This window comes from Corythoichthys intestinalis, chromosome 6 (genome assembly GCF_030265065.1).
Source record: "Corythoichthys intestinalis isolate RoL2023-P3 chromosome 6, ASM3026506v1, whole genome shotgun sequence".
Lineage (NCBI taxonomy): Eukaryota > Metazoa > Chordata > Actinopteri > Syngnathiformes > Syngnathidae > Corythoichthys > Corythoichthys intestinalis.
The window spans coordinates 20,374,037-20,389,437 of NC_080400.1; the positions used below are offsets into that span (position 1 = coordinate 20,374,037).

At 38.7% G+C, this 15,401-nt stretch overlaps 1 protein-coding gene across 1 annotated transcript in view; it reads right to left on the reverse strand.

Moving 5' to 3' along the window:
* Window positions 1–4,899: 4,899 nt before the first annotated feature.
* oafa (OAF homolog a (Drosophila)) overlaps window positions 4,900–15,401 on the reverse strand; it is a 41,899-nt gene continuing 31,397 nt past the window's right edge. The window contains exons 2-4 of the mRNA XM_057839646.1: window positions 9,838–9,972; window positions 9,573–9,753; window positions 4,900–6,365 (exon numbers count right to left, since the gene is read on the reverse strand). Of these exons, the coding sequence (XP_057695629.1) occupies window positions 6,091–6,365; window positions 9,573–9,753; window positions 9,838–9,972 (591 nt within the window). The 3' untranslated portion in view covers window positions 4,900–6,090. The remainder of the gene's footprint in view (window positions 6,366–9,572; window positions 9,754–9,837; window positions 9,973–15,401) is intronic.

A 15,401-nucleotide genomic window follows, 5' to 3' on the forward strand; every position in this document is an offset into this window, starting at 1 on the left:
CTTTATACTTTTCATATTGTGTCGAAGTATGGGGACCACTTACCAAAGTGCATTATATCCATTAATTACATTACAGAAGCGAGCAATTCGGATTATACATAAAGTGGGTTTTTTAGATCACACTCATGATTTATTTACTCAATCAAAACTGTTGAAATTTAATGATCTTGTGAAATACAACACATCAATATTTTTATTTAAAGCATTTCATAAATTATTACCCCTCAATTTACAATGTCTTTTTACAGTGCAACAGCAATCTCATAATTTGAGAAGATTTGCCAACTTTTCACAACCAAAATTTCGTACTACTCTTAAAGGATTCTGCGTGTCTGTATGTGGGGTAAAACTCTGGAACAGTTTGGGATTACATTATAAGCAATGTCAAAGTATTCAGAAATTCAAATTGCTGTATAAACATCAGGTCTGGTCACGATATACAGAAAGAGGTCTTTAATAGTCTTGGGTGTATGCAGAAATATCACATGTTTTATGTATAATATTTTGTACATATGTAATGGTTACTCATGTATTATTAGTGATGTGTGTATATATATATATATATATATATATATATATTGGTGTTATTATGATTATTGCAACTAATTATTATTATCAATGTAATCATTATGATTAGTACAGCTGTTGTAGGGAAGTGACTGCCTTTTCGAGCTACACGTGTATGTATTGTTATAATTTCTGTTACATTCATCATGACTGTTTAATTTTTATTTTATTGTATTTTATTTTTTCCATACTTGTTGTTTTTTGTTGTTATTGCTCGAAATAAAAATCAATCAATCAATATCAACCACAACCCAAATGATATACAATGTATCACAAAAGTGAGTACACCCCTCACATTTCTGCACATATTTAAGTATATCTTTTCATGGGACAACACTGACAAAATGACACTTTGACACAATGAAAAGCAGTCTGTGTGCAGCTTATATGATAGAGTTAATTTATTTTCCCCTCAAAATATAGCCATTAGTATCTAAACTAAACCCCTGACAACAAAGGTGAGTACACCCCATAGAAACTACTTACATCCCTAAATGTCCAAATGGCGTACCGCAAGCAACACGTCACTTCCGCTCATTAATATTCATGACATTAGCTACTGTTGCTAAGTAAGGATAAGCCACCGTTTGTCCCTAATAGGAAATAAATGGAAATCGTGTACGAAGGAGATGTTTACAGAGCTAAATCTACCAATTCTCTCCGAAAATGATGTGCCTGGTGCCAAATTCACTGGCAAAGATGTGGAAGAACATAAAAATGTTCAGTTAAAGAGATGGCTTTAGTGTCGAAGGCTGAAAAAGACGGAAAAAAACTAGCCGACCTAAGCATAGCTTTAGCATTTTTATCGACGCGACTGACAATGACATTCTCCTGTTTCAACAAGCTATCCTTTACCATCAGCCCTGTCTTTCTTATATATCCTCTGGTTGTCCTACGTCTCTTACCGTTCTTGGGGGTAATTTAGTTAGCTTTGTGTAGAGATCGCAAATGCTACTCAGTGACAGCCAACGAACACTTTTAATTTTTTTATGATAACACATCCTAATCCTATGATTCATTTACACTTCCCCCTTACTAATGTTGTTTATATATATATATATATAAATAACAGAAATGGTAACAGTGGCAGTCAGATACCATTGTAATTCTTTTAGGTCATTAATTGTCAGACAGAAGCAGTACGGCACAACGTTTCGCTAAAAAAATAAGTTAAAAATATAAAAATGGCTTACCTCTTTGTCCTCTGAAAGACCATGCCAACCCAACATAATGTTTACTGCATATGAAACGTGAATGGATTCACCGAGCTGGTGTTAAAGTCAGCGCAAGTTGATTCGGTCTTCACATTTTTTCCTCTCGAGTTTTTGGTTTCCGGAAACGTATGAAGAAAACATCTTCATGTGTCGTAATGTCTAGAGTCGTTTCTACAAGTTCCAAAAAAGCAATGCGTGATCGGCATGTTCGTTTTTGAAAGATTACCGGAGAAAAGTAGCACTTTTTACGTTGGGTCTATGCGAGGGCGTGTCTATAATGTCCCACTTCGGCTTTACTTCCGCTTTACGATGCGACGTCACGGTCTAAAAATAGCCTGCGTGCGGTACGCCATTGAGTGCTGCTTGTCATTTTCCCTCAAAAATGTCATGTGACTCGTTACAGGAATGCTGTCAGCATTGCTGCAGAGAATGATGAGATGGGGGGGTCAGCCTGTTAGTGCTCAGACCATATGCAACACTCTACATCAAATTGGTGTGCATGGCTGTCACCCCCGAAGGAAGCCTCTTCTGAAGACTGTACACAAAAAAAGCCCCCAAACAGTTTGCTGAAGACATGTCAACAAAGCACATGGATTACTGGAACCATGTCCTATGGTCTGATGAGACAGGGAATACACAATAGAAAATTCAGTAAATATTGAATCTCTCGCTCAATCTAGCATACCACGCACATTTCAATATATTGCAACATTTTCCCTCAAATTAAAAAAAGAACCAAATATTACATATAGAATTAATGAGATGTGTTTCTCGGCAGAACATTCAATTAATTGTGCCTATGCAACCAAGGGCGTAGGTTTGGTCTCAACATTGGTAGGGACGATATACAGTGGGGCAAATAAGTATTTAGTCAACCACTAATTGTGCAAGTTCTCCCACTTGAAAATATTAGAGAGGCCTGTAATTGTCAACATTGGTAAACCTCAACCATGAGAGACAGAATGTGAAAAAAAACAGAAAATCACACTGTTTGATTTTTTATTTATTTGCAAATCATGGTGGAAAATAAGTATTTGGTCAATACCAAAAGTTCATCTTAATACTTTGTTATGTACCCTTTGTTGGCGATAACGGAGGCCAAACGTTTTCTGTAAGTCTTCACAAGCTTTTCACACACTGTTCCTGGTATTTAGGCCCATTCCTCCATGCAGCTCTCCTCTAGAGCAGTGATGTTTTGGGGCTGTCATTGGGCAACACGGACTTTCAACTCCCTCCACAGATTTTCTATGGGGTTGAGATCTGGACACTGGCTGGGCCACTCCAGGACCTTGAAATGCTTCTTACAAAGCCACTCCTTTGTTGCCCTGGCTGTGTGTTTGAGATCATTCTCATGCTGAAAGACCCAGCCACGTCTCATCTTCAATGCCCTTGCTGATGGAAGGAGATTTTCACTCAAAATCTCTCGATACATGGCCCCATTCATTCTTTCCTTTACACAGATCAGTTGTCCTGGTCCCTTTGCAGAAAAACAGTCCCAAAGCATGATGTTTCCACCCCCATGCTTCATAGTGGGTATGGTGTTCTTCGGATGCAATTCAGTATTCTTTCTCCTCCAAACACGAGAACCTTTGTTTCTACCAAAAAGTTCTATTTTGGTTTCATCTGACCATAACGCATTCTCCCAGTCCTCTTCTGGATCATCCAAATGCTCTCTAGCGAACCGCAGACGGGCCTGGACGTGTACTGGCTTCAGCAGGGGGTCACGTCTGGCAGTGCAGGATTTGAGTCCTTGGCGGCGCATTGTGTTACTGATAGTAGTCTTTGTTACTGTGGTCCCAGCTCTCTGTAGGTCATTCACTAGGTCCCCCCGTGTGGTTCTGGGATTTTGGCTCACCGTTCTTGTTATCATTTTGACGCCACGGGGTGAGATCTTGCATGGAGCCCCAGATTGAGGGAGATTATCAGTCGTCTTGTTTTCCATTCCTTCGACAGCTCTTTGGTCTTGGCCATAGTGGAGTTTGGAGTGTGACTGCCTGATTTTGTGGACAGGTGTCTTTTATACCGATAATGAGTTAAAACAGGTGCCATTAATACAGGTAACGAGTGGAGCCTCGTTAGACCTCGCTAGACCTTGTTAGAAGTTAGACCTCTTTGACAGCCAGAAATCTTGCTTGTTGTAGGTGACCAAATACTTATTTTCCACTGTAATTTGGAAATAAATTATTTAAAAATCAAACAATGTGATTTTCAGTTTTTTTCCCCACATTCTGTCTCTCATGGTTGAGGTTTACCCATGTTGACAATTACAAGCCTCTCTATTCTTTTCAAGTGGGAGAACTTGCACAATTTGTGGTTGACTAAATACTTATTTGCCCTACTGTAACAGCATAACAGGCATGTACACTTTTTGTTGGGGACCAAACAGATTGGATGAAAGGGGGCAAAGGGCTGTTCGATTCAAACCTTTGTTTGCAAAAACTACTAAAGAAATGTATTGAAAACTTCCAGAATAAATATCTGGTTTTTATTAGCAAACATAAACAAAACGAAAAATAATTCACTTAATAATGGTAGGGTCAATTCTATCCATACAACATATTGGAAGACAATCTAAATTCCCTATATAACTGAACTCTTTATGTAATGCAAAAAAGGTTGCTTAAAAGTTGGTGGGGACAATTTTAGCATCCTGAAATGTTGGTAGTGTTATGTCTTTCCGTCCGTATGCAAACCTACGCCCTTTTACGCAACAACAGTTTATTGTTCATAAATCCTTATAATAATAATGCAAAGAAAATGACATTCTTGTAAAACGTAACTTTAATGGCACATCACATTAGCTACTTCTCATCTGTGTGACATTAAAAATTCTTTCATAGAAAAAGGTGGGAAACCTTTGGTGGGGCGAGGGGTGTGTGTGTGATAAAAATTACCATATGAAATGCATGAATTTTGATGAAAACACATATGTGCCAAATAGTATTGCTTATGTCATGCGCATATGTGAATCAATTATTTCTTGGCTTAACAGACTCTCTGGCGTGCTTTCAGAGTTTCATGACAGGCGAGATGATGAATCCTCTCAAAACAGTTTGCTCATGCACTTCTAGAGACATAATAACAATGGCAGAAATATTAAGGCACTTTCTCACCCCCCCCCCCCCCCCCCAAAAAAAAAAAAAAAGTCTGCCAATTCAAAACGTTTGGCTTTTTTGTTAATCAATGCTATTGCATTATGGCTACTAAAAAGTCAAGTTATTGTTCCGTTTGGTCCCACATATTCAAGAATAATTATTTGTAAGCATGTATTTTACTGTATTTGCAAAAATAAAATTCCAAAGCCTGACAAGCGGACGTAAACGTGTGTTCAAAATGACCATATGGTGGCGGTATAGGTAAGGCCACAACGCAGTTAGTGCGCGTTGAGTGCAATCATTGTAAAAGGTCCTCCTGAATACCTCTTTTTACCCTCAGAAACATAACACCCTTCTTTTGAGCAGTCTTTCTTTTGACTTTGGCTTATTTTAACACGCATTTACAATCAGGCAAAACGTGTAAGCGGGGAAAAAAGACACAGAGGTCAAGAGGTCAAAAGCTGCCTTTTTAAAAGACTGGAAACAGTATGAATGCTTTATCTTGTTGTTTGAGGACCCGTGGTAAATTAAGAGTCTGCTCAAGATGGTAGGATGATGAAAATTACATCATCCCAAGAGGCTATTTGTAATAAAAATGTAAATATATATGAAGAGCGAGCGAGAGAGAGGAAAAACTGTCCGGAAATGTCTGAGATTGAAATAAATTAATCCAGTATTGGTAAGCGTTTTCTTTATCAGTCAGTATGGAGTAGTGCAGGGTTTCCCAAATGAGAAAATACATGTATTGCATGATAAATTAATGGATGCGAACAGATATTAACTTAATATGAAAAACATAACACAATAGTTTGTACAAAATTGTGTGCATGTGATTGAGACCCTCAAAATGTCAGTCTGGAACCACTTTGGGGGGGCCCCGAAGCACAGTTTGGGGGAAACCCTGCACAAGACTGCAGAGAAGCTGGAAACACACTAGGTGTTTTCCACACAGCTTGATGAAGGCACCTCCCCACTCAAGTTCTCCTTTGTCGTGAGCCTTTTTTGGCTGCTTTGTCATCCTTGGCGACAATTCTGTCACCGAAGCAAAGACAAAAATCACATTATCGCTGAGTTCTTTTCCTCCGACCCAAAAAGGCCTCATTTCCAGCAGCAACATGTGGAACTCACCACAGTTCCACCCGATCCAGTTTACTCATAATCTAAAACTCGGCTCAGTGTTGCCTCATAATAGCGCTGGCCAGTGAAACGTCTAACTAGGTCTCCTCGTCCCATAGGCACAACTGTTTTTGAGGGACATAGTAAGTGAAGTGGTAGCCCTTGCTACAGCTCTTGATGCCACACTTGTAGGTGGAGCCTCTGCCTGTAGGGTCACGGCTGCGGCAGTACTTGAGGAGGCAAGGGTACCACTCCAGGCGTAGGCCATAAGAGCACAAGCACGGCTGCCACAAGTCACTAGTGGTGTGACAGGCATGGAATTGGGGCGTCTCGGAATTGTGGGGCAGAACCTCGAACATGGAGGCATCGACGCCTGCAAAAACAAACAGCAGGTCAAAAGTTAGAACAAATTGCAAGTGAGCTCAATGAGTGAGTGTGATTAATGTGGACAGAATAATTTGACTAACTCTTTTTCTGTATTTATTTATTTATTTTTAAACATTGCAAAGACATAACATTATGGGGGGGGGGGGGGGGTAATACAGCTGAGATGGTATTCGACGTGCTTAATTCAGCTACGGTACATCAACCTATTTTCAATAATTGGACATATATAACTGAGGACCTAAGAGCTAAATGGATAAATGTGACTTGACTATTGCACAAATTGCAAAAGTTATAGGTCTATTGTCTTTACTGTTGGTTATTATTTACTGCTCATTTGAATGACATTCAAACAATTGCTTTGTCATGCAAATGAATGGTTAAGAATGCCTTTTTTTAATTATCATAAAACATGACACCTTAACATCATATCCTGATTTACCATTTGATTACAGCGGCTTGTGGATTACCAGTTACAGTACATAAACATGCAAAATTATCAGATTAACCATGTCGCCAAAAGAATCAGTCGTGAAACTATTGATGATTATTCACTACCCCGATTATCTAAAAGGTCTATTCTATGGAGGTCTTTGCACATCTAGGGTTCAAATCCAACGTACAGAAATAAATGTGTTTCAATAATTTTGGGTAACTTGCGTCTAAATCTGATCAAAATTGTGCAAGCCTGGTTAGTATTTGGAATACAAAGGAGGTATGAGAAGCTTTATCATGCAAAAAAGATGCGTCTGTGATGGCCTCTGCAGATAATGGTGCAGGACCATGACAATTTGACATTGTTTCCTTGTTATAATACTGGTGCAAGGGGACAACAGTGACGCTTTCATGCAAATTATCCTCACCCTGATACCGTTAGGCCGACTTTATTTTGCCAGTGCAGAGACAAGCAGCCACAAGCAAATGCTTTTGTGTAGTCTTTCTCGATATCATCTGCTGTTCATGTTCGCAAAAAAAAGTCTTTGAATGTAAGTGTTGAAAATGGATGCCATACCCTGTTTGTTCACTATCAGACACCTTTATCCCTCTTTTGTTCAGCTGCACTGTCTCAATAAATAAAACAGTATAACAAACCACCAAGGAAGTGTACCAAAACTCCCCTGTGGCACATTACCCCTGTTACAGCACTAAATGGCATTCAGATCTCCTATCCTGTGTGTCCAAATACCTGAACAGGATATGTTAAAAAAATTAAACAAGAAAAAGGAAATATACGCTACAGAATTTGTGCTTTTTAGTCCATCTGTTAATGATGTGACATTAGACATAGCGTCTCATGCTAGCTGCAACTGTAGGCAGCTGTTATGGTCTATCATTTTACATCTGTGGTTGCTGTTTGTTTTTTGTTCAGTTTTTTTTTTTTAATTAATTCCAATAAATACTTCTATGTCAGCCAGTGAAGTATAATGTCAAGCAGAACAAGTTAATACCCTATCCTGGTTCCAGAATGTACAAGTAACTAATACTAAATAATATGCAATGAGCAAAACGGAAGTGCTTCCTGCCAGTTTACAAATCTGCGTTCAATCAAACGAGCCCAGATTTTGCCCTGAATATTTACTGGATGCTGAAGAGGAAAAGTCGTGGCAAAAATGGCCAGAGACGACTTCTGACAGGTTCTTTTATTCTCTTAAATGGAGAAAAGATGACACATAATTCATGAGGTAAATGTTCAATGCCTAAGCTGAATACATTTTTTAAGAAAGGAACATAAAGCTGGCCGGCCAGGACAAAAGTTCTAGAGTGCCCCTGGTGCCTTCAAAAAGATTTCCAACGCATACACTTTGTTATTCCAAATGCGAATAGGCAGGCCCCCATCTTAACCCATGAAAAGGCTTACAAGCAAGTGGAAATTTACTAGCAGCTATGTTATTTTCTCTGATTTAACCTTGCTTCAGAGAAGCTACGAGCTGCACTCTTATCTTATTCTTAACCAAATAAAGTCAAAAAGACAAACAATATAGAAATGAATTAGGGCTGTCAAAATTATCGCGTTAACGCGCGGTAATTAATTTTTTAAATTAATCACGTTAAAATATTTGACCCAATTAACGCACATGTCCCGCTCAGACAGTATTTTGCCTTTTGGTAAGTTTTACAGCAAGGCTTTTTGTGCTGTCTAACAGCGAACTCTTGTGGTTGCTTTGCGACATGGTTTATTGTTGTCTTGCCAGTTCAATATGGCTGCACGACGTCTCGGGCTGACGCCTACATTGTAATGTCGTGCCTATATGATCCTTGGACAAGATTTGTCCGTAAGTATGGTTGTTGTAAATAATATACATATTATGTTAGTAAGCGAAATGTTATATTTTTTGTATGAGATGCTTTTTGTTTATGTTTAGTGAACCTGTATAGTGTGCTAAGCTAATGTTGTTGCTAATGCAATGCTTGTGTACTTTTTTTTTTTGTAGTTTTACGACGGTCTAAAGAGGACAATGGTTTGAGGCTATTTTATTAATAAATCAGATGAAAAAGGAAGTCTGATTATTATGGCTTCGTTCACTACCTGTCTAGCTTTGGAAAAAGTAGACGCTTCGGAATGAGGACAGCATAGACAGATTTAAATGACAGTAGAGTGAAATGCCCACTACAGTCCTTATGTACCGTATGTTGAATGTATATATCCATCTTGTGTCTTATCTTTCCATTCCAACAATTTATTTTACAGAATATATATATAATTTAGAAAAATATGGCATATTTTATAGATGGTTTGAATTGCGATTAATTACGATTAATTAATTTTTAAGCTGTAATTAACTCGATTAAAAATTTTAATCGTTTGACAGTCCTAAAATGAATATATCAAGTAAAATGAACAAATATCTCTATAATGTGTAAATTGAGAGAAGACCGTAATTTTTAAGGGAAATAATTATTTGGACTTGACGAAGACCAATAAAATACATAGTTCATATAAGCTTCAGCTACATTTTACGTAAACTGCAACATTCTGTCACTGTCACTGTGGGATATAAGGACACATTTAAGGAATGTCAACATACAAAAATAAATTATTATCAGTGAAAGTACAATCAACACTAAGATAAGTGTGGAAGTTAAGAGGACAAAAGTGTCTCAGGGAGATGATAGCGTCAGGTTGATCAAGAGTGCAAGAACAGAGAAAAATTGAGTGTGGGTAGGAGGAACATCACAAAGATAAACAAAGACTGACCTTTGTCCAGCCAGTGCTTGACGTCAGCCTCTGTGGTGTAGATGGCTTCATGGGCCTCGCTGCACATGTTGTGGATGTGGCCACTCAGCTGCCAGGCCCGGCTCACGTTGACTGAGGCGCTCATGGTCAGCTGCTCCAGGCCGCGACGCTCCTCCGCCAAGCGAACGGCATGAGGATTTTTCTATGAAAGTTGATGTGTGCACACAATAAATCAACATCAGAAATGTAAATGCAGTATGTCTTAAATTTTGGTGCCACGTGATACCTGTCTGAGGCGGGCCATGGACTCGCTTGGGATGATCTCATTGCGGCTGAGCCGGGAGATGAAGCACAGGGCTTGGTACTGGTTCTGTCCTCTTTCCAGCTCGCCCAGGATTAGTGATCGGAATATCTTCACTTCCTGCCAAGAGAACACAGAGATGAGCAATGACGACGTTCCATTTCGCAATGTGGGTTTCAACTCAGCATTTACACTCTTTTGAAGCCAAGAACAAATATTACTTAAGTTACTGTGGTGCCTTGACTTGTATTTCAAATCATATTTCACAACTGAATTTGAAAGGAAATGTTACAAAATATCATTTACTTTAACTAGCGCGCATCAATGTTAGTTTTTTCCATTAGCCAAATGACAATTTGTAACATTTCTAGTCTGTTTAACTCTGATGCAACACAAACAAAATCATAGTTCTTTGGTACCAGAATTAAAAACCGAAATGGTACTTCACCCTCATTGGGAATGTGTGAACAATGAATTAAATCGAGGGATGGATAATAGTTTATCATCTATATAAAGACTCTTGGGAAAAAAAACAAAAAACATTGAATTCTCCCATTTCATCTGGCTGCATACTGTACACGTAGCAAAAAGCCATTAGTTGAGAATCTATGAAAAAAAAACAGAAACCTTGTTGCAATTGGCAAGTCCTCGCAAGCTCCGGTACCAAAGCCAAGGCCATAAAGAGTCCTGTGAGAGTGCATGCAAAGGATGATGGGAAGCTCCAACAAGCAAAGGAGACCTGTCCTCCTATTCATCTGACATTATCCCCCCTTTTCCAACCACTTCACTCCTCCCCTTATTCCAGCTAGACAGACACACTGTCTCAAACACCCCTCCTCCGCTTTTCACACTCCCATATCAAGCACACAGGCTCCAGAGAAGCTTTTCGTCTGCAAAAGCAGCAGGGACAAATAAACATCCCCCTGATAACCCTAATGAGCCGCACTCCCACTTCCTGCATGCATAACAAAAACTAAACCCCCCTGAAAGTATTCTTAAATCCTTTACTTTGCATATTCCTCATTCGGTGAAGCATTTTTGTCAGTGTGACACGCACACAATAAAAGCAAACATCATTATGTGACACTATTTGACCTTTTAGGGGCAAATTGCTAGGCAAATATTGATTTAGGGGCTTCATGCAACATTAACTTCATGCATCTTTGTGACATGTGGAAAGAAAAACAATGTTAAAATGCTCTTATCATTTCTGTGTTCTTACTTCTGTGTCCTATATGCGTGTCATGTTGAGAAAATGTGTGTAACAACTGGGGGTGTAACGGTACACAAAAATCTCAGTTTGGTACGTACCTCGGTTTTGAGGTCACGGTTCGGTTCATTTTTGGTACAGAAGAAAACAAAATGCAAAATATTAATGTGCTAGTTGTTTATTACACATTTTGTGCTTTCAATAATAAGAACATTAGCCTATAAAAAGCTAGAATTCTGCTAAAAAAGTAGCGGGTATTTAAAGATAATAATCCAGCAACAATTTGCCTTTCAGACCCTGCGTATTGGTCAGCTTTCTTTCTGAAAGAAAGAAGAAAAAAGAAGTCCTGTGCTAAAGAGAAAAGCAACCCCAATGACAAAGATTTTAACATGTATTTTACAAATGAAATGCCTCAATGAATCTTTTTTTTTCTTATGAACGGTTTTCAAAAGCTTTATTTGTGGATTTTCTCAAGTTAAAGCGCCACACAGAAATTAATACATTTAATTGTGTAAGCAGGATCTGTGTATTATTCTTATTATTTAATTACAGGTGTTTTAGCTCATTTCAATTTATTTTATTTAAATGGGCTATTATTTATTATGTGTTTATATTTTACAAATGTGATGTAGTATTCATTTATATTGTATATTTGATGTTGAATAACCTTAGGTCCTATGTGAATATTAGTTCCTACTTGTTTTGTTGTGGTAGGAGGGTTTTGTATTGAACACGGGGCCATGTTGGTTATTATTATAGCAGAGAAAACAGCAGTATATCAACAAAGACAAGTCAACTGTGCCCCGATCTACCACTCAAGAGATCTGATGCACTCAAAAAGTGGGTTACGATTGCATATTAGTTTGAAAATCGACCGGATCCACCGTATTTTTACACGAGTGACTTCCGGTCTGCCCGATCCTAGCTAGTAGTATTGACGCAGGAGGGCCGCGTCTCGCGTCAAATAATAAACTCTGCCGTTCTTTTCACATGCGTCACGTCTAACACACGGCCGCACTGCGACTGGTGTGCATTGGCTGATTGACGTTGTCGCGCCGTTGACGTTTCTGGGTTATATACTGTCCTACCGTGTTGGTCCTCATTATAGTAGAGAAGATAGAGTAAATATAATCTACACAAAGAAACTGTAACCCGATCGACTCACAGCCTCGAAAAGTAAGGGTTACACTACATCAGAAACTCGTTCGGTACGCCTCCGTTCCGAACCGAGCAACCTGTACCGAAACGGTTCAATACAAATACATATACCGTTACACCCTTACTAACAACTATTAAAAATTCTAATATTTGAAGAGCAGAGGAGTTGAAAATATTACTACTCAAATGCGCACGCAAGTACACTATTTCTCCTCAAGTTCAGGTGGGGGCAACGCTTCAGGACCTCCCAGACTGTACACACTGCTATAATACTAGTGTGCGTGTGTTCCTGTAGTCGAGAAAGAAAGAAAAATAGAGAGGGAGGCATTCATGTTAGCCATATGGATGTGCCCAAAGGCTCTCTGCCTAATTACAGGGGAAAGGTACTGTAGCTGTATCAACGGCATGCAGTTGGAACGCTGCTGGAGTAACGACAGTAAACACACCATCTCATGTCATTATGAGTCCAGTGAATGAATATCTACTTCCATTAGTTACCAATTTGATTTTTTCAAAAGGTTAAAAAAAGAGTGTGGTACTAGGAAACTTTGCCTAATGCAAATCAGAATTAAGATGTTTAAAAGAGAAGTTTAACCTTTCACACCGGGGTTAATGACGCTGCATTAAACAGCAAAACAAACCAAATGGCTTTGGAAAACGATCAAACAAATCTGTGCATTGACTCAATTTTGTTTGTATAAATTCTTATTGGATACATTTTTTCAGAAAGGCCCCATGGCCAAATACAAAACAAATATTGGTCTGTCTCTACATCCAGTTACAGGGAGTATATCATCTATTTTTAGGCATATTGTATCATTCTAAAGCACATTCAATTCACAAATTTACCTCGAGTTGATCTGTGAAAGCTAAATACAGTATTTCATGGAGATGTCCCGCTCCCATCACATGATCGGTAGAGTTGGGCATCGTTTGAATTTGAACGATTACGGTTCCGATTCGGTTTCCACATTTCGATTTCGGTTCCAAACGATTCTTGATTCCAATTCTTTTAATAGGCAGGGTAAAAAAAATTGCATGGTTAGTATTAACTTCTTAGCTTTGATTATTTTTTAAAATTATATAAACTTTCAATTAACTTTGCTATGAATTTCTCACAGGACTATTTTTCAACTCTTTGAACTTGAATATGATGACGTTTCTTTCCACAGGATTACACTTTTACAAAGATATTTATTTTTCAAAAGCTCATGGAGAAAACTTTTCCACTAGGGGTGCACCATATCCATTTTTTGAAACCGATATCGATAACTTCCTGCTCCTCAAAGCCGATACCGATATTGATAACCGATAATAAATATATATTTTTTAAAAGTATAAGCTGAGTTTTTGCACACCTGGAGGTTTAAAAAAATAGTGGTGGATTCAACATAGATTTGCCTTTGATCTCATCAGATTTTTCATAATGACATGAACAAAACAGTGCGTTTCACTTCTGCACTGCCCAACACCCAGCTAAGAATGAATGCACTTCCATAAACCATAAGGCTTGGTCTTTTCTTGCTTTTATGGGAAGACACTCATCTTAATATTGTGAAACTACCTCAGAAAAATACACATATTCAATACTCAATATACAACAAACTGCACAATTCACTTTGAAAGGTGGAAAAGCGCTATATAAGTATAACACCATTTACCATTTACCATATACACAACTATTATATGTATAGCATAGCACACTAGCTTGAGCTACTAAAGCATTGGCTGGCTTCTATAACGCAACTTACAGTATGAGGTTCTGTACATATGACCCTTCACCACAGAAGTAAACATACATTGCACATCCATGTGTAATAGTAAACATAAAATACATATATTTCCGAGGCGGAAACGTAACAGAAAGCAATCACGACTGTTAATGCTACCACAAGACACCGCAAAGTGCAGGTGATTGAACCAAACTACAGTAACAAAAAATAGATGCATTGAATTATTCTGACCAGTAGGTGGGAGCAATGCCCCGCAAATGGTAAACTGATTTCCCATACTAGTGTGTAAAATGTAAAGCCAGAACAGTATATATTATCGGTCCTATTATAAATGTTATTGGATTTATCGGGATGACGTCATAATTCCTATTATCGGACCGATAATTATCGGACCAATAATTATTGTGCACCAATATTTTCCACATATTCTTTTACCTATGCTTTAGAGCAGGGGTGTCCAAACTTTTTGCAAAGGGGGCCAGATTTGGTGCGGTAAAAATTTGGGGGGCCGACCTTGGCTGACGTCCTTTATGTCGAACAATATATTTAAGCAAATTTTAGCAAGCCATTCTGTGCGTCACATTTGCTTCATTATTTTTTTCATTAATAATTTCAACAATCTAGCAACTAACCCTTGTGGCGTTGTCTTTCAACCCTCGGGCTCTTGCGAAATACTTCTGCTGTAAAATTAAACTAGCTTCAAGTTGCTTCAATTTCTCGCTACGTATCTTCCCTGTAATCTTGTCGTACACGTCAGCGTGTCTTGTTTGGTAATATCGCCTCACATTGAACTCTTTAAAAACAGCAACTGTCTTTTTGCAATGCGGCAGACAGTTGTTGCGTATTTTAGTGAAGAAAGAGTCCAATTTCCACCTATCCTTGAACCGTCGGCCGTCGCAGTCAACTTTTTTTTGTTGTTGATTGTCGCCATTTTAGAAAATTGGTAGTAAAGGGCCACTCGGGGTAATGTTGCTTAGAGTGCTGCTGCCTTTTCGTGGGTAAATGAGGAGCAGCATTTAGCGTGTAAGATACTCATATCATATGCTGGTAGCAGTACTGCTGACCAATATATTAAGTCTGTGTTTGGGCCAGACGTTATTGATTTTACGACAGATGCTGGGGGCCGGATGAAATTTGCCCGCGGGCCGCATTTGGCCCCCGGGCCGGACTTTTGACATGTTTGCTTTAGAGTGTCTTATGCTGCGGGCATTTTTACATGTTATTGAGCTCCCACTAATGGGCTAACCTGGTGCAGAATAGAAGTAATGGGAGCAAGTTTTGTGGTCAGATGAGTAAAAAATAGAACTTTTATTCATACTTCCACTAACCATGTTTGGAGGAAGAAGAAAAATGAGTACTATCTCAAGAACACCATCCATACTGTGAAGCATGTGGGTGGTAGCATCATGCTTTGGGGGTGTTTTTTTGCACATGGGACAGGACGAGTG